Source organism: Anthonomus grandis, chromosome 18 (assembly GCF_022605725.1).
Source record: "Anthonomus grandis grandis chromosome 18, icAntGran1.3, whole genome shotgun sequence".
Classification (NCBI taxonomy): domain Eukaryota; kingdom Metazoa; phylum Arthropoda; class Insecta; order Coleoptera; family Curculionidae; genus Anthonomus; species Anthonomus grandis.
The window spans coordinates 13,054,117-13,074,692 of NC_065563.1; the positions used below are offsets into that span (position 1 = coordinate 13,054,117).

General features: G+C 33.9%; 1 protein-coding gene across 2 annotated transcripts in view; it reads right to left on the reverse strand.

Annotated features, from left to right (window-relative positions):
• The window catches only part of LOC126746766 (glutamate receptor ionotropic, kainate 1-like), a 71,246-nt gene that overhangs the window by 4,882 nt on the left and 45,788 nt on the right, over positions 1-20,576 (reverse strand). For both annotated transcript variants that reach the window (XM_050455119.1, XM_050455118.1), the window contains exons 2-12: positions 15,067-15,204; positions 14,813-15,009; positions 14,590-14,759; positions 8,314-8,458; positions 8,125-8,262; positions 7,900-8,067; positions 7,634-7,848; positions 7,402-7,579; positions 552-778; positions 357-494; positions 139-302 (exon numbers count right to left, since the gene is read on the reverse strand). In XM_050455119.1, coding sequence (XP_050311076.1) covers positions 139-302; positions 357-494; positions 552-778; positions 7,402-7,579; positions 7,634-7,848; positions 7,900-8,067; positions 8,125-8,262; positions 8,314-8,458; positions 14,590-14,759; positions 14,813-15,009; positions 15,067-15,204 — 1,878 coding nt within the window. The remainder of the gene's footprint in view (positions 1-138; positions 303-356; positions 495-551; positions 779-7,401; positions 7,580-7,633; positions 7,849-7,899; positions 8,068-8,124; positions 8,263-8,313; positions 8,459-14,589; positions 14,760-14,812; positions 15,010-15,066; positions 15,205-20,576) is intronic.

A 20,576-nucleotide genomic window follows, 5' to 3' on the forward strand; every position in this document is an offset into this window, starting at 1 on the left:
TTTTATACTAAGGTTGCTATAAGTTTTTTTTTTATGGACTTTGTGTCTATTTAAACTCATGCTAATAAAAAAAAATAACGACTGTGATTTAAGGCCCGAAAACCTAAATTTCTCCCTCTCTTATTCGAAATTTCTTACCATATTTGACCTTATTCTGATTGGCCAGCCCTTCGACGTCCTTAATAGGCGAGTCCTCTTGCTTGGAAGCAGTAAGAAAAGCGGCCAAATTGGCCGTGTAAGTGCTGGTCATAATGAGGGAAAAGAACCACCACATGGCGGTGGCGATTCGCGAGCATACGCCCCTAAAACCGAAATTTCCATTAAAAAACGAAATTCTCGTAATTTTTCAAACTCACTTCGGTAAAATGTCACACCCTTGGGTCATAAACGACCCCAGAGTGAGCCACAGACAGTTTTTGATGCCCCAAATGTTTTCCAGTTCTTCGGGGTTCGGGTTGCACGGATGCGGGTTTTCCCAGTCGTCGGGATCCAGTCTGGAAAATGCGTTTTTTGAAAATGTGAACATTTCCAGAGAAGGAAAACCCCTTTACCGAGCTATGACGAGTATAACGATGGAAAGGACAAGGAAGAGTGTGATGGTGTAGATCCATACGGTCCAGGAAAATGGTCTCATGAACGCGTACATGTTGTCAATCTCCTCCTGGTCGATTTCCTTATGCAGAATCGCGATGCCCAGGTTCATAAATGGGGCACTGAAGTCGATCAATCGACTTCTCTCTTCGGTTATTGTGAGATCACATATGCCCAAATCTGCTCTCTAAAAAGGGATGAATAATAATTTTTTTTGGACTTTGAAGGGTTAGAACTTCGGCTTAAGGGTCCTCTTGCAAAATATCTACCGGCAAGGGTAGCTACATGTGTTGCTGACGTGCGTGCCAAATTTCGACGTTCCACCACACATAGAACCAAAGTTATGATTTTTTTGTCTTAAAAGTGTCCTTTTTATAAAAGAAATGCCATTTTCCTTATATACAGGGTGTCCCAAAAGTATGGACACACTCATCAATCTTGGGAAGTATGGGCGCTAGAAAAAATCTTTAAATACAAAAATTTTGGGGAATTAATCGGTGACCTTGAACTTGACCTTCAAGGTTATTTGAGGGTCAAAGCGATTTTTTTTAATGGGAACGACTATTTTTGACACCGGATTCTGAAAGAGCGGAAAATTTTACGTCCGGGTATGAGGTTGAAGTGATTTTTTCTAGCGCCCATATTTTCCAAGATTTTTGGGTGTGTCCATACTTTTGGGACACCCCAGATATGTCTCTAACCCAAGCAACGCATCATGTATTATTATCGTTAAATATACGTGTATCGTATACGATTCTGTTTACAAGAGGAAGAAAATTTCGGCATTTAAAAAAATAGACAAGGAATTAGTAGGTATGTAGCCTTTACACTCGATCATTACACCTCAAATATGTGATAAAATGACCCCGATATCACATATCACATGCCACTGTGTAGGATACGATTTACTTCTCATACACGTATATATCTTATAGTGTAATAATGGAATATCATACACAAAAAAATCTGGAAAAAATAGGAAATGCATTAACGTGTATGAAATGATGACTTAACAAAATTTATTTTAGGAAAATGCAGTGGTGCACTTTTTTTTAATTAAATAATAATTACGATAAATCCCTTATGGACGCTACTGGGAAAATTAAAAATTTTTTTTTTTACGTCGAAAAATGCTCCCTGAAAAAAAATCTCATTCCATTAAAAGCATTTTATAAACGTCGTTAAATAGTATACAATATACATTTAACTTTAATGAAATAATAATTGTATATTATTAACATGTAATAAACCTTCTTAGTAAACGTATATTATATATAGGGGCCACACAACTAAGATATTTTGACAGTTGTGACGTTTCCAAAATTTTTGAAAAATTAGTTTCCAAGATATCGATAGCGTCTATTCGTTGTGAGACACCCTGTATATACACTGCAATGTTGCAACTGAAAAGAATAGGTACCCAGGCAATATCCAACAATCACGGTAATAAAAATAAAGTGTAAAAACAATAATGAAATTAAACAAGAAAAACGAGAAAAGTAAAAAATATTTGTTAAAACCGTGATAAAAGTGAAAAAAAGAGAGCGTAAAGCGACGATTTGCATAAATGAATATGTTTCATCCAGAAAATTTTTTATATACGTCCAGGAATTCCTGGATTCCTAAAAAGAATTCTCATGTAATATTCAAATAATCGGTCCAATTGTTGACAATAATTCAAACAGGATAAAGGCAAATGACCAACCTAAATGGTGTGGGTGATATTATAGAGGTTTCAAATTTACCAGGAACAATATACTAGTTTTAAACAATAAATTTACTATAGATGTTAATGGACTAATGATGGCCTAAAACAGAAATTTTAATGGAACATCCAGTATGGTAGTTTCTAATTAAAAAAATATTTTTCTTCGACCAGGAACTCCTCAGGAACTCTCATTTCTTCCAGGTCTCAACTGCCTGGAAGAAATCAAAAATTACCTTAACTACTGAAAAAAATAATCCAACAATTGCGGCAATAAAAATCTAAATAAGTGTAAAAATAATAATAAAATTAAACAAGAAAACTGAGAAAACTAAAAAATAGTATAGAAAACAGTCATAAAACTGAAAGAAGTCGTCCGTATTCTCAAAGAGACCCTGATATAAATAAATCAAAGGAGCAGGTGTCACCATACTAACAAATTAAAGAATTTTTGAGACCAAGACTTTGTGTTGTTCTCCTTTGATTTAGTCATAAAACTGACAAAAAAAGAGCGTAAAGCGACGATTTTCATAAATGAATATGTTTCCTCGACCAGGAACGCCTGGATTCAACTGCCTGGAAGAAATCAAGAATTACCTCAACTACTGAAAAGAATAATCGAACAATTGCGGCAATAAAAATCTAAATAAAATAAAGTGTAAATAAGAACGGTAAGGTTTCTTATTTGGTGACTCTTTACCACTAATTTCATATATTATATGAACGGTTTTTGTAGCTCAAATAATCTCTGAGTTAGAGGGAATTTAGTCAATCAGGGTCCGAGAGCCATAAAGTTTGTACTAGTGAGACATTTTTGAGTATAACTTGAGAACCACTGGGAATATTTTCAAATTTCTTTTACACAATTATAGTGTGATTCCTGAGGATCAATTTGAGGGTAAAAACATCACTCTGGGTTAAAGATTTGGATATTTAAGACCGTTTTGGTTAAGGCATGTTTTTTTCCTAATTTTTTTAACAAACTCTCACTTTTCTTGGCCATATTTTCATGAAAAATTGGAATTTTCTTAAGAGGGTTTTAAGCAAAGAAAGGGAATTCCTTACCAAAAAATTTCATACCAGAACGATTCCTGTACCTCAAAAACTCTTTGCGTTAGAGGCAATTTAGTCCTCCAAGGTCCAACAACCATCAAATTTGAGGTTTTTGAAACGCAAATGCAACTTCAAGATTTTTATTCACTCGTGGACATATTTGGATATAACTTGGGAACCACTGGGAATATTTTCAAAATTCTTTTACACAATTATAGTGTGATTCCTGAGGATGAATTTGAGGGTAAAAACATCACTCTGGGTTAAAGATTTGGATATTTAAGACCGTTTTGGTTGAGGCATGTTTTTATCCTAATTTTTTTTTTAAATTTTCACTTTTCTTCGCCATATTTCCATGAAAAATTGGAATTTTCTTAAGAGGGTTTTGAGCAAAGAAAAGGAATTCCTTACCAAAAAATTTCATACCAGAACGATTCCTGTACCTCAAAAACTCTCTGAGTTAGAGGCAATTTAGTCCTCCAAGGTCCAACAACCATCAAATTTGAGGTTTTTGAAACGCAAATGCAACTTCAAGATTTTTATTCACTTGTGGACATATTTGGATATAACTTGGGAACCACTGGGAATATTTTCAAATTTCTTTTACACAATTATAGTGTGATTCCTGAGGATGAATTTGAGGGTAAAAACATCACTCTGGGTTAAAGATTTGGATATTTAAGACCGTTTTGGTTGAGGCATGTTTTTATCCTAATTTTTTTTTTAAATTTTCACTTTTCTTCGCCATATTTCCATGAAAAATTGGAATTTTCTTAAGAGGGTTTTGAGCAAAGAAAAGGAATTCCTTACCAAATAATTTCATACCAGAACGATTCCTGTACCTCAAAAACTCTCTGAGTTAGAGGCAATTTAGTCCTCCAAGGTCCAACAACCATCAAATTTAAGGTTTTTGAAACGCAAATGCAACTTCAAGATTTTTATTCACTTGTGGACATATTTGGATATAACTTGGGAACCACTGGGAATATTTTCAAAATTCTTTTACACAATTATAGTGTGATTCCTGAGGATGAATTTGAGGGTAAAAACATCACTCTGGGTTAAAGATTTGGATATTTAAGACCGTTTTGGTTAAGGCATGTTTTTATCCTAATTTTTTTTTAAAATTTTCACTTTTCTTCGCCATATTTCCATGAAAAATTGGAATTTTCTTAAGAGGGTTTTAAGCAAAGAAAGGGAATTCCTTACTAAAAAATTTCATACCAGAACGATTCCTGTACCTCAAAAACTCTCTGAGTTAGAGGCAATTTAGTCCTCCAAGGTCCAATAACCATCAAATTTGAGGTTTTTGAAACGCAAATGCAACTTCAAGATTTTTATTCACTGATGGACATTTTTGGATATAACTTGGGAACCACTGGGAATATTTTCAAAATTTTTTTACACAATTATAGTGTGATTCCTGAGGATGAATTTGAGGGTAAAAACATCACTATGGGTTAAAGATTTGGATATTTAAGACCATTTTGGTTAAGGCATGTTTTTTTCCTAATTTTTTTAACAAACTTTCACTTTTCTTAGCCATATTTTCATGAAAAATTGGAATTTTCTTAAGAGGGTTTTAAGCAAAGAAAGGGAATTCCTTACCAAAAAATTTCATACCAGAACGATTCCTGTACCTCAAAAACTCTCTGAGTTAGAGGCAATTTAGTCCTCCAAGGTCCAACAACCATCAAATTTGAGGTTTTTGAAACGCAAATGCAACTTCAAGATTTTTATTCACTCGTGGACATATTTGGATATAACTTGGGAACCACTGGGAATATTTTCATAGAAAAATGTGAAATTTTATAAATTTTGACATTACCTGGTATTATTATATTAGTGTACTAAAATAATCGGTTTTTATGAGAAGTATAGAGTCACTTGTAATCTTTGTCAGATGACACTTGACAGAGTTGATAATAATTTGACAGTCATCTGCTTTTATGATATCTGTCAAGTACTAGCTGGGAATTGTCAACTGTCATCTGTCATAAATCCCAAGTGACAAATGACAGCTGTCAGAAACTTTTAGTGTTCAGCCAAATGAACAGTAAAATTATGAAAAATGTGAAATAAAGATTTTTTTTTAAAATTCAAAAATTACTGCCTTCAACTGTTCAACAACTTCAACAAAAGCTACATATACTTGGAAATTTGAAAAACGAATTCAATTGTCTGGAAAACTGCAAGAAATGCCTGGAAAAGTGACTTAATTTACTAGTGACTTGAATTGTTCAAAAAGAAGACTGGAAAAAAATCATGTTTGTGTCTTTAAGTGACTCCAGATCTTCTTAAAGGCAATTTTCCAAGGAATTTCATTAATTTCTCATTAGGTTAGTTTGGGACGTTTCGGTTGGTTATCAAGTGTAAACTACTATTCTATAGGCTTATATAATTGTCTACCACCTTCAAAAACAGATTGGATAACCGGTACCAGCAACCTATTTAGAGGCTTTGAGAAAACCAAGATAAAGATGATCAAGGAGGAGGAACACATCAGCTTCCTGCGAGAGACGCCAATGTCATTCCTACTGGTCTACGCCTCAAAACCGCTATACCAGGTGGAAGATCAGAACGTATCCTTGAACGTGCTAGTATGGAGCTGCTGCGATCTCACTGTTAGGAGAAAGCACAGATAGAAATCGAATGCATTCAGCGATTCGAAGAAATCAAAGAAGTTACATTGGAGGAAGACTATCAACCAATCTTTGACAAAATAGACTTCGCTTGCCAGAAACTAAGAGAAAAGTTAAGAGCGAAAAGTTTGGAGTTTTGAAAGGTGGCCTTTCAAAACTCCAAAACCAGGACTCAACCAGCACCAACCTCTAACCATCATTAATGTGTCAAGTTTGACAAGATGTGGTATAGGACATCTATTCTAAGAGCACTTACGTTGTTAGCAATTTTTGTTAGAGCAGGAACTAACTGTTTAGAACAGTATTCGGAGACATTTGTGGAATATATAGATGAACTAGTCCTGCACCATCAACTACAAGTCCTCGGCACTTTATTGGATGCTCAGATAATGTAGTGTGCTTCCCAAGGATGCTCATTAGATAAAAAAAAAGAACTGTCCTAGAATATTGATCGCAATGGTACATAACAAGAGGTGCAAGAGAGGGTGCCTCACCCCCAAACGCTTCCAAAATTTCTAGTTTTTTAATTTGCATATGAAAATGTACTAACTTAAACATTTATCTTTTGCGCTAAAGTTTCAAAAAATCAGGGGGTAGCCACCCCCTTTTAGGGGTTAATAATTGTTTTGACTGCTTTTAAAGATTGCTATTACCTTTTTTTAACACCTGATCGTAATTCACAATGTTTCGAAACAGAATGAAAGCTGGTTTACTGACATTTGATGAATAAATACATCTGAACTTTGAGGGGGGTCAGAATGGTGCTTCCACTCCTCCCCTAAGGGATGTATTTATAGGAACTTCGGGTAAAAATGATTATTTGAGTCTATAGTACTATAGTGTACCAAACGCCTTGCTTGTATCACAATTTGCGGTTTTTTTGTAAGTTATTCATGTGTATCGCTTCCACTATATAGAAAACAGTCATAAAACTGGAAAAAAGAAAGCGTAAAGCGACGATTTTCAAAAATTAATCTAAAAAAAAATTATATTTGTCCAGAACTCCTGGATTCAACTGCCTGGAAGAAATCGAAAATTACCTCAACTACTGAAAAAAATAGATCCTCCCGGTAATAAAAATAAAGATAAAGACAAACAAAGTGAAAAAACAATAATAAAATTAAACAGGAAAACTGAGAAAACTAGACAACAGCGATTAAACTGAAAAAAAGAGACCGTAAAGCGACGATTTTCAGAAATTATTATCTAGTTTCCGAAATATAGACATTTAACCCCCCTTTTCTTCTTTTATATCTGGAAGCCCGAAGAATCAATCAAAGTATTGTCATGTGACCCATCTAAAAACACAATAATATACAAGTATACCCTGCTGAGAAGCAGTCACCACAGTGTAACTTACTAAAATTCCAAACCTTTGACATCAAAATGAAATTTCTAAAGTCGACTCACCCTATTAATCAGATCGCTGACGATCCCGGCCGGATTATCAGTGGCCGTAATGACAAAGTCGAACGTGATATCCATCAGTTTGGCCACTTCTGTCATGAGGTCCATAGAAAACCCTTTGTATCTGTCGTTGCCCCTGGCCCCCTCTATCTCCGAGGGCATCAAATAAGGCTTACCGATCCTGCAAAGTACATTCCAACAAAACTCGCCAGAAAAATTTAATGGTAAGTCTTACTTGGAACTAACGATGAAATTATGGTCCATCATCCTCTGTTGCAGCTGCTGCTCCCTCTCGGTGGCGTTACGGGTCAGTTGAACCGATTGCGGCGTATCCGAGTGCCAGATCCCTATCGGTTTCTCTGGATATCGGATCTCGATGATTTCCAGCTCGAATGTGGTCCTTTGGCCCTCTTCGATGAGCACTTTGCCGGTCAAACCGTCGATTTCGGTCTGGAAAGTAACAGTCGCGAAAAATTGGTCTTTTTGGTGCTATACTTTTACCGATTTCAACTGTTGCATCAGTTTAATCCCCGTTCTGTCCCTATAACGGTTCCTGCCACTACACTCTTTAAACGTGGATAAATGGTCTAGATGAGGTTCTTCCTCATATAGGGTGTTAACGGCTTTGGCCAGGAGCAGCATGCTGTCGTGCTGTAAAGCGGTCTCCACCTTAAAAAACCCTTAGTCAACCCTTTATGGTCGTATAAAGTCGCCTTAGCTAGTCACCTTAAGTTTCTCCGGAGAAATATCTCGATAATAAGTACTCACGATGTCTTGGATCTGTTTTTCATAAGGATTAAACAGGCGTATTGTGGTGATGTTCGTCACCATGCCTATATCCGTGTAATCCAACGTATGTGCGTCCTAAGAGATCCCCAAAGAAGTAAGTTACTCTTTACGTCACTCGTGACTTACCAGAGAAGTGAGGAAGATGCTAGTGGAGAGATCGTTGAGGAGTTTCACTTCTTTGGCTTGCAGCAAGATGTCCTTGATCTTGTCCACGTGACAATCCAGGATAATTCTTCTAGGCACCAAACTGGTTATGTTCTTTAAAAGGGGCCTGAAATATAGAAGTTTTAATGGTATAGGGGTCTTTTTTTAATTCGTCCAGAAACTCCTGGATTCAACTACCTGGCATGAAAAATTATCCGAAGTACTGAAAACGGCTACAAAAAAATTAAAGAAGCTAAAAAATATTTTTGAAAAACAGCGATGAAACTGGAAAAAAACAAAGCGTAAAGTGACGATTTTCATGAATTAATATACGTTTGATCTAAAAAACAATATTTATAGTCGTCCAGGAACTTCTGGATACAACTGCTTGGAAGAAATTAATCATTACTCAAACTTCTGTATGTTTGTGTGTGAACAATCTTGATGACAATAATTTAAATAGCATAAAGACAAATAAAGTATAAACAGATTAATAAAATTAAACAAGAAAATCGAGACACCTAAAAAACACTTCTGAAAACGGTAATAAAGATTGGAAAAAGGTGGCGTAAAGTGACTAATTCTCATTATTTAGTATATGCCTGGTATCAAAAAAATATTTTATTCTTCCAGGCACTCCAGGAACTCCTGGCGTTGACTGCCTGGAAGAAATAAAAAAATTACATTATGTAATAATGGTTAGAGAAAAAAGTCAATTTAGACTAAGCGGGGTTTACTGAAAAAAAAAACCCCAAACGTTCATAGAAATTTTGTTTTTTTTCCAGGTACTCCTGGCCTCAACTACCTGAAAGAAACCAACAATTACCACGCACTCCAGGAACTCCCGACGTTTGATGCCTGGACAAAATCAAAAATTCCATTAATTTTCATTACAAAAAAGAGTAAGGAAAGAACTCAGTTTAGACTAAATGGAGTTTGGGTTTACTGGAGAGAAAAAAACTCCAAATTTAGGAAATTTAGTTTTTTTTCCAGGCACTCCAAATACTCCTGACCTCAACTCTCTAAAGTCAGTTCGACAAAACTGAAAGAAAAAAAAAGGCGTATAGCGAGGATTTTCGTTAATTTCATACCTGCCTGGTCTCGAAAGTATTTTTATTCATCCAGGATTCAACTGCCTGGAAGAAATTAAAAATTACCTTAATTACTGAAAACAATACTTATGCAACATCCGAAAATTTTGGTAAAAAAAATTGAAGTAGAATAAAGACAATTAAAGTGTGAAAACAATAATAAAATTAAACAAGACAACTGAGAAACCTAAAAAATATTTGTAAAAACCGTGATAAAACCGGAAAAAAAGAGGCGTAAAGTGACTATTTGCATGGTGATGCTTTCCACTACATTTAAATAATCCAAAACGATACCCAGTACTTTTAATCAATATTTATAGCAAAATAAAAAAAATTAAGCCAATACATGCTAATGTTAAAAATCGAAATTAAATCGTCCAAGTATTTAAGCCTATTCCTTAGATATTCCAGTTTTTGGAGTCAATAATGTTTTTTCAGGCCTTTGACGTAATTTTTAATTACAATATGCTTAATCTATAAATGTTTTATTCTTTCTTCCAGGCTTCAACTGCTTGAAAGCAATAAAAAAAATTACTTAAACTCATGGATTTAAAAGGGCAACACGTTTAGACTGAGCGGGATTTGGAGAAGCAAAATTTTTCTTCCTGATACTCTAAATACTTCTGGCTTCAACTGCCTGGAAGAAACCAAGAATTACCTCAATAGCCAACAAAAGGATTTGTATGGCATATTTGAATATTTGGCACTAAAAAGGGATAAAGGCAGCTTTAGCTTTCTCGGTTTTCTTGTTTAATTTTATTATTGTTTTCACACTTTAATTGTCTTTTTTACTATAAATTGTAGATATTGCATAAGTATTGTTTGCATTAATTGGGGTAATTTTTGACTTCTTCCAGGCAGTTGAATCCTTGATGAATAAAAATACTTTTGAGGCCAGGCAGGTATGAAATTAATGAAAATCATCGCTATACGCCTCTTTTTTTTCAGTTTTGTCAAATTTATTAAATAATTATTGTTTCCTCATCTCACTTTCAGGTAATTCTTGGTTTCTTTTAGATAGTTGAACGTTTGGGTTTTTTTTCAGTAAACCCCGCTTAGTCTAAATTGACTTCTTCTCTAACCATTATCACATAATGGAATTTTTGATTTCTTCCAGGCAGTAAACGCCAGGAGTCCCCGGAGTGCCTGGAATAATAAAAGATTTTTTGAAACTAGGCATATATACTAAATAATGAGAATGGTCACTTTACGCCACCTTTTTCCAGTCTTTATTACCGTTTTCAGTAGTATTTTTTAGGTTTCTCGATTTTCTTGTTTAATTTTATTAATCTGTTTATATTTTATTTGTCTTCATGCTATTTAAATTATTGTCACCAAGATTTTTCACACACACACACACAGACAGAGAAGTTGTCTTTCATAGAAGTTGGGAGTAATTTTTGATTTCTTCCAGGCAGTTGAATCCAGAAGTTCCTGGACGACTATAAATATTGTTAATTATCCTTTATTAATTAGCTCAATGAAATTGAACAAGAAAACTGAGAAAACTAAAAATTACTTTTAAAAACAGTAGTGATAAAACTGGAAAAGAGAGGGCATAAAGCGACGATTTCCACGATTAAATAACTGATTGGTCTGAAAAATATCTTGATTCGTCCAGGCACTACTGGATTCAACTGCCTGGAAGAAATAAAAAATTACCTCAATTAATGAAAACTATACTTATGCGATATTCGAAAATTAAAGTAGAATAAAGACAAATAAAGTGTGAAAATAATAATAAAATTAAACAAGAAAAACGAGAAACCTAAAAATTTGATCTTTTAAACAATGCTGGCCTATACACACAGGCATACGCTAATGATCTGGTAATCCTTTGCCAGGGGAAAGACACCGTCTCAATGTCGGGCCCTGCGTATGGTGGACATATGGTGCCTCTCAAGGGGTCTCAGGATTAACCCCAAAAAAGCTGAACTCCTACTATTCACGAGGAGACGTAACTTTGGCACACCCTCTCCTATATCTCTAGGTGGCGTGCAGCTGCATTACTCCAGGACAGTTCGATTTCTGGGAATCAAGTTAGATCCCAAACTCTCCTGGCACAATCATGCAGACAACAAAATGAAGAAGGCCACCTGCGCGCTATAGGCCTGCAGGCGGGCTTTCGGCAACACCTGGGGTCTGTCTCCTAAGATCCTCCACTGGATCTACTCGCGCATTATGAGACCTCTCCTCACATACGGGGCTATCGTTTGGTGAAAGCGAAAATTCGTGCTCAACTGGACAGAGTCCAACGTCTTGCACGTCTCAGCATAACGGGGAGCCCTTGAGACTCTGCTGAGCCTTGTTGGACCTCAAATTTGAAGTTTTTAAAAACATCAAGATTTTCATTTGTTGCTGGAAATTTTTGGGCATAGTTTGGGAACCGCTGGGAATATTTTCATAATTCTTTCACGTAAATATAGTGTGATTCTTTAGAATCATTTAGAGGGTAAAACCGTAATTCTAGGTTAAGTATTTCGTTAGTTAGAACACTTTTGGTAAAGGCATGTTTTGTGTCAAGTTTTTGAACAAATGTTCACTTTTCGGGGCAATATTCTTACGATATACGGAGAATGTGCTTACAAAAGATTTATCAAAAAAATGTGTGTGCATTTCTAAGTATTTTCATATATGAACGATTTTTGTATCTGAAGTAGTTCATGAGTTAAAGGCATTATTGTCAACCAGGGTATAGGAGCCATCAAATTTGAAGTTTTTAAAAACATCAAGATTTTCATTTGTTGCTGGACATTTTTGGGTATAGTTTGGGAACCGCTGGGAATATTTTCATAATTCTTTCACGTAAAAATAGTGTGATTCTTTAGAATCATTTAGAGGGTAAAACCGTAATTCTAGGTTAAGTATTTCGTTAGTTAGAACACTTTTGGTAAAGGCATATTTTGTGTCAAGTTTTATAACAAATGTTCACTTTTCGGGGCAATATTCTTACGATATACGAAGAATGTTCTTACAAAAGATTTATCAAAAAAATGTGTGTGCATTTCTAAGTATTTTCATATACGAACGATTTTTGTATCTGAAGTAGTTCATGAGTTAAAGGTATTATTGTCAACCAGGGTACAGGAGCCATCAAATTTGAAGTTTTTAAAACAAAAATTATAACGTCAAGATTTTTTAGTTGTGCTGCACATTTTTGGGCATAATTTGAGAACCGCCAGGAATATTTTCCTAATTCTTTTATATTAATATAAGGCATTCCCTGAGGATCGATTTGAGGGTAGAAACGTCGATCTAGGATAAATATTTCGTTAGTTAGGGCAGTTTTGGTTGGGGCTTATTTTCTGTCATTTTTATAAGCAAATTTTTACTTTTCTTGGCAATATTTTGCAGATATGCTAGGAATATTTTTACAAAAGTTTTATTAATAGATTGGGCATATTTTTACCAACGTTTTTATATATGAACCATTCTTGTAGCTCAAATAGTTCATGAATTACAGACTTTTTTGTCAACGAAGGTTCAATGGCCATCAAATTCGAAGTTTTTGAAACATAAATTGCAACATCAAGATTTTCATTTGTTACTGGACATTTTTGGGCATAGTTTGGGAACCGCTGGGAATATTTTCATAATTCTTTCACGTAAATATAGTGTGATTCTTTAGTATGATTTAGAGGGTAAAACCGTGATTCTAGGTTAAGCTTTTCGTTAGTTAGAACACTTTTGGTAAAGGCATATTTTGCGTCAAGTTTTATAACAAATGTTCACTTTTCGGGGCAATATTCTTACGATATACGGAGAATGTGCTTACAAAAGATTTATCAAAAAAATGTGTGTGCATTTCTAAGTATTTTCATATATGAACGATTTTTGTATCTGAAGTAGTTCATGAGTTAAAGGCATTATTGTCAACCAGGGTACAGGAGCCATCAAATTTGAAGTTTTCAAAAACATCAAGATTTTCATTTGTTGCTGGACATTTTTAGGCATAGTTTGGGAACCGCTGGAAATATTTTCATAATTCTTTCACGTAAATATAGTGTGATTCTTTAGAATTATTTAGAGGGTAAAACCGTGATTCTAGGTTAAGTATTTCGTTAGTTAGAACACTTTTGGTAAAGGCATGTTTTGTGTCAAGTTTTTTAACAAATGTTCACTTTTCGGGGCAATATTCTTACGATATACGGAGAATGTGCTTATAAAAGATTTATCAAAAAAATGTGTGTGCATTTCTAAATATTTTCATATACGAACGATTTTTGTATCTAAAGTAGTTCACGAGTTAAAGGCATTATTGTCAACCAGGGTACAGGAGCCATCAAATTTGAAGTTTTTAAAAACATCAAGATTTTCATTTGTTGCTGGACATTTTTAGGCATAGTTTGGGAACCGCTGGGAATATTTTCATAATTCTTTCACGTAAATATAGTGTGATTCTTTCTTATGATTTAGAGGGTAAAACCGTGATTTTAGCTTAAGTATTTCGTTAGTTACAACACTTTTGGTAAAGGCATGTTTTGTGTGAATTTTTGTAGTAAATTTTTATTTTTCATGACAATATTCTCACAGTATACTGGACATATTCTAATAAGAGTTTTATAAAAAAATGAACGTGTATTTCTAAATATTTTCATATATGAACAATTCTTGTAGCTCAAGTAGTTAATGAGTTAGAGACAATTTTGTCAACCACAACTCGAGGACCATCGAAGTGGTATTTGAAATTGTCATAACTTGAGAATCGCCTGGAATAATTTCATAATTTTTCATAATTGGATACCTGGCCATGGAGGTGATGAGGAAGCGGACTCTCTTGCCAGACTGGGATCCGCGAATGTGCCTTAGGAGACCTATATATGCATAACTGCCTTCGCAGCCCACTGTTATGACAGATAAGTCATAATTTTGTTGAACAGTTTCGAAGATATAGACAGTTGAAAATGGCCAGTTGTCATAATTTTTAACTGTTCATATTTTGCTTCATTTTTAGACAAAGCGTGCCATAATTCCTAAAATTTCCCATAAAATCGAGAAGTTTACTATAAAAACTTTTGTTGAACGTTACAAAAGTTCTAGTTAAGAAAATCTCGGTCAGTCAATCAATTACTTGAATAATCTGGATATTTTACAAAATTACATAGTCCTAATTCAGTAAATTGTCTCAAAATTACTTCTTAAACTGTTTTCAGGTTATGTTACTTGCCTATAGTCAGGTCCGGGTCCAAGACTCTTAACAAAAATCTCATTTTGACCGCTCCCCTCCTCATACGCCTGTATCTTCAAGACGTCTTGCAACCTCGAAAGACTATCGGCGTTCTCGTATACGACGACGAACTTTGGCCAGTCAAGACTTAATACAATTGAGACTAATGCCTGTAATATTCATATAAATATCAATATTGAAAAACAGTTTGGAGAGGACTTACTTGTGAAAAAGTCAAAGACTCCGGATACAAATTAAAAGTGCTTTTGGGCGTTTCTTTAAAGTAAGGAGTAAAAGACCAGTGGGTGAGGAAGTAAGGGATCGTCAGTGAGGAGCATATCGATTCGATCGCCTCGGTGCTCACGTGACTCTTGGGTCCGATAATTGCTGTGTAAGGGAGTCTGGACGAGGCGTTACAAACTGGAATTGGACTTAAAGAGTCCAGTTGTTTTTTTTTTTTTTTTAATTAATTCTTACAGGTCCTAACGGTTTCATACACGTCCTGCTGTGGCACAGTGGTCACTTCTGCCTGACAAGCGATTTCTGGCTTAAGATTGTTTTTTAGTATATCCCAGTTTAGGTCGCTGCCTGGCTGATCCTCGTTGACAAACGCACCTGAAAATGAATGTAACGTCATTGGGTTCTACCGGAAATAACAGAACGTACTTTGGACGAATGGTTTTTGAGATATAAACAGTTCAACATTTTTTTGTGTAAGCTATAAGGTGAGAAAGACTTTAAAAATAGCATTGAGTCCTAGTGTCAATTCAGAGAGTTAAGAAAAAATTGCATAAAGTGTGTTACAAGGTTATGAAAATAAAAGATAAATTGTGTTTGTGTGTCTTAAATAATATCGGATTTATGGTCCTTAAAAGTCAAATTTTTAAGTGCATATTTGTCAGAATCTATTTGACCAAAGGATGAAAGAACATTAAACATGTTTTAAATGTACCGTAAAGTCGGGGGACTTTGACTCACGGTGAGAAGAAGGCTAAATGAAGTGGGGCTTTTTGGAAGAGTTGCTGTAAAGAAACCGCTAATATCAAAGAAAAATAGAAAGGATCGCTTGAAATTTGCACGAGATCATGGTCTCACCAAAATTGGAATACTGTATTATTGTTTAGTGACGAAAGTAAGTTTCTCAAATTATATTTTTTAAATGAGTCAAATATATCCATCCGAATGGGTGTCTTTAAAATAAACCTAAATAAGCACAAAATATTGTATGGAACAGAGTTACCCGATCCTTGAGGGTGACATTGCACACCCACTTTTTTTTTTTTGAAATCGGACTTAGTTACATACTGTTAGGTAGATAGTTCAATTAAATACATTAAGGCTCAAATAAAACTAATAAAAATTATTAAAACTATATAAAAACTATTTTCATTTTTTGTGATATTATATTTTTGTGATACAAATGTAAGAGAAATATGACATAAATTGTCAAAAAAGAGACAAAGTTACTTATTGGAACAAATGATGGTTGTGTGCAAAATCTTATCAAAAAAACTTCACCTTTTGGTGATTTTTTGGTTTGGTATATGGTCAAGGTGTATTTATTAAATTGTACAGTACAATATACGTATGTTATATACTATTCTGTTTACAAAAGGGAGACAATAAAAAAATTGACACGGTGCTTACATATCTAGTTTTAAAACTCGATTATTACACTTCAAATATTTGAGGCAATTACTCTGAAAAATCACTGTTTTTCGTCCATATTATGCAATCTAATGACGCTGTTTTTATACTAAATATTTATATATAAAATTATATCAAAATTAAATAAACAGTGTTATCAAATTAAATATTAAATATGTATTTTCTGCAGAAACATCGTTTTTCGTTAAAAAAACCCTTAGCCCCCCACCCACCCCAAACATTTGCCCAGTAAGAAATTCTTTTGAAAAATCACTGTTTTTCTATATAATATCTAATATAATAGCACTGTTTTTATATTAAATATTTATTAAGATACATATATATAATTATATTAAAATTAAATAAATAAATTGTGTTATTAGATTGGATATTAACGACGAAAGCAGCTGTTATTCATGTGAATTGTTTTGGAAAACATTGATTTTTGAAAAGAATTTTTTACTGATAAGTTGTGTGGGGTGGGTGGGGGGCTAAGGGTAGACTTAATGAAAAACGTTTTTTTTTGCAGAAAATAATTGCCTTAGAGAAAAAACTTTATAATTTACTAAGGAAATAAAAAAAATCCCTTTCAAAAAGTTTGATTTCATAAAAACTATATAAAGCTTTTTATGCTGTATATAAGTGATTAGAAATAAAGAATAATATAAATTATAGTTAATTTTCTGTAACCTGAAAGAGTAGAATTTTTTTCTTTTAAGGCAATTATTTTATGCAATAAAAACGTTTTTCATCAACACTACCCTTACACCCCCCACCCACCCCAAACAACTCACCAGTAAAAAATTCTTCTGCAAAATCCATATTTTTCAACATGATACATATGGACCAGAGAAGTTCTTGTTTTATGTTATACAGTATATTTGAGGGGTTCCATCCCAAAACTTGCCTTCTCCATATTGGGTAAAATTTCACAATTGGCAAAAAACGTTTTAGAAGATTTTCAAATACAAATTTAATATATATGGATTTACTATAATCATTTGTGTGCTAATTTTAGCATTCATTTAAATCCTGTTTATTTAATTTCCATAAAATTTATTAAAACAATATGGACAAGACCAGTTCTGGCATGACCTCCTTCGCAAAATTCATTATTTTCAGTTTCTTCGTTCTTATTACAGAAAACATTCTCTTTTCCGATGAGTCGACATTGATGCTGAACGGCGAAGTAATTCGTCAAAATTGCCTTTTATTGAGCACAATTTGAGGGTATTGGGTACAAGGCCCCACTCAACACCCAGAAAAAGTAAATGTTTTGGGCAGGAATTCTAGGTCAGCAAGTTATAGCCTCGATTTTCTTCGAAGAAAATTGAAATGGAGCAAGGTATTTACAGTTTTTACAAGAAGAACTAATTCCAAATCTAGCTGTTCTAATCCATGATCCAACAGAAGCTGATATGCCGAATATAAACATCTGGTTTCAGCAAGATGATGCGCCTCTATATGCGAAATTATCTGAATACAATTTTTTAGGCTTATTGGCAGGAGAGGGCCTTTTGAACGGCCACCAAGATAGCCCGATTTGACTGTGCTGGATTTTTGGGGATATTTGAAATCCAAAAGCCGGCAAATATTGAGAAGCTGAAAACTAGAATAAGGCAGGAGTGTCGAAACATTTCTCCAGAAGGCATAAGAAACGTTAATCAAAATGAATTAGTAGTACGTTTAGGGCCTTGCCAAATAGTAAATGGTTTACATTTTAAACACTTATTAAACAAAAAAATTTAAAGGAACCCTCTTTAAGTTTATGAAATTAGTTATCTTTAACGTCCTGTATCTTAAAAAGCAATCGAATAAAGGTATGGCATGTGATACATCAAAATGTTTGGAATTTTGTGCAGAATCCAAAATCCCCGCCTACATGGCACACCCTGTATAAAAACTTTTTATTATAAAAAATGCGCAACTTACAATCTCAATTGACGTGTCCGAGCGTTTTTCTGAATACGCTTCCATTTATTTTTTATCGAATTTATTCGTTTATAAGTTACAGACTCGCACTGTATAAATTTTCTGCAAAAACATCGTTTTTCGTCGATGCAACCCTTAACCCCCCCACCCACCCCAAACATTTGCCCGGTAAGAAATTCTTTGGAAAAATCACTGTTTTTCGTTTATAATATCCAATCTAATAGCACTGTTTTTGTATTAAATAATTATAAGTATACATATACATAATTATATTAAATTTAAATAAATAAATTGTGTTATTAGATTGGATATTAACGACGAAAGCTGTTGTTATTCATGTGTATTACTTTGGAAAACATTGATTTTTTAAAGGAATTTCTTACTGATAAGTTGTGTGGGGTGGGTGGGGGGGGTAAGGATAGGGTTAATGAAAAAAGGGGTTTTTGCAGAAAATAATTACCTTAGAGGACAAAAATCGTGTTTTACTAAGGAAATTCAAAAAAATACTATTCAAAAAGATTGATTGGATAAAAACTATACGAAGTTTTCCATGTACACAACAGGGATCTAAGTGATCCTAAGTAATCTTTTGTGACTAAGGATCTATCCAAATGATTAGAAATAAAAAGTAATATAAATTACAGTTAATTTTCTGGAACCTGAGAGAGTAAATTATTTAATTTTTTTTTCTTTTAAGGCAATTACTTTATGCAAAAAAACGTTTTTTATCAACAATACCCTTACCCCCCCACCCACCCCAAACATTTGCCTAGTAAGAAATTCCTTTGAAAAATAATTGTTTTTCTATAATATCATTATGAAAATGTAAATACGTTAATTATTCTCCTAGTTTTTGTACAATTTTATTAGTATTCTGTAAAAGTTGATTCGTAGGGTTTCTTTAGGGTTCTACTGACGTTTGGTTTATTATTTTTATCTTCATTGTTTTTGCCCAAAGAGACCAATAATTTTAGGAGAATACCGACAATCAAAGCAATCAAGTATACAAATTGTTCACGAACAAGCACATGATAAACTTCATCTAGAAAGTAACAGAATGATAGTTTTAATCCTGGGAATAAAATCTGGTTATACAATCCACGGAGGACGAAGGGCAAGTCACCAAAGCTCCAGAACGACTGGGAAGGTCCATTCAATGTGGTCACCAGAGTCAACGACGTGGTGTACCGCGTATCCAGCGACATCCGACAACGAAGATGATGAAAATTGTAAACATCGTCCGGCTAGCGCCCTACCATGACTCAGGTGGTCCCATGTTTGATCGGGACGATCAAACTTGAGAGGAGAGCAGTATTATGAAAATGTAAATACCAGAGTCGTTAAGTTATTCAAGGATGTTACTATAACAGGAAACTCAGAGGTGGTGGTTAATGCTACAACTGGAGGAAAAGAGGGAGAAACTGATTTGATTGAGTCAAGGAATTTTTCCAGCCAAGACCTTATCTACGCAGAAGAAATCTACTGTTTTGGTTCGAATGGTAAATTTAAAAGGATATAATCAACACCAAGAGACCTGCTGTATCCTCATAAGGCTTTGAGTTCAACCTTAGTCTCGGCATGGTGCTCTACCCAACTTTTTCTTTTTTTACTACTTCGAAAAATAAACATCTATAGTAAATACAGAGATAAGAGTTAAGCCCTAAACTAACAATTTCCAGTAAAAAAGCCCAATAAAAAAATTATTTTTTTTTTGGTCGAAAATCGAAAGGGGTGTATACTCACGAAAAATTTCGAAAAAATGATTTTTATTTTTTTCTAAATTAACTGTGAGTCTGAGAACTTTTTGTTTCAAACAAAAGTTCTCAGGAATATTACGAGGTATCCGTATGTCAAAACGAATCGGTTTTAGCTATCATAGAATCGGAAAAAAATTAGAAAAAACTATAAAACATAAATATCAAATTATCATGAGCCTTATGGCAAAATTTAAATTTTTTATTTTTCTATCCTGTACTACTTCAGAGTACCTTTAAAAAAGGTTATTACCAATTTGACTCTAAAATGAATAGAAACCCTATTTCTTTGCAATTTTCGATTTTCGAACAAAATCCGGGGTCAAAATGACCATTTTTTCAAAATATGCTCCGAATTCAAAATTTGTTTTTTCTGCTTAAAGACCATTCAAAAACTAGTAAAAAAGCTTTATGACAAATTTTTCCACGATTCGTACGAGTCTCACAATCTAAAGAGAAAGATCAGGTCCCATAAGAAGCAATGTATTAGGATAGGAAAAAGTGATTTGTTTCTTGTTTTTTTTTAATTTTTATTTTAAAAGGCAATTATAATAAAAAAAAATTAAAGGAAAAAAAAACGAACAATATACTAACAATATACTCTTATTATATACAAACGAACAACAATACTCTTACCCCAAACATTTACCCAGT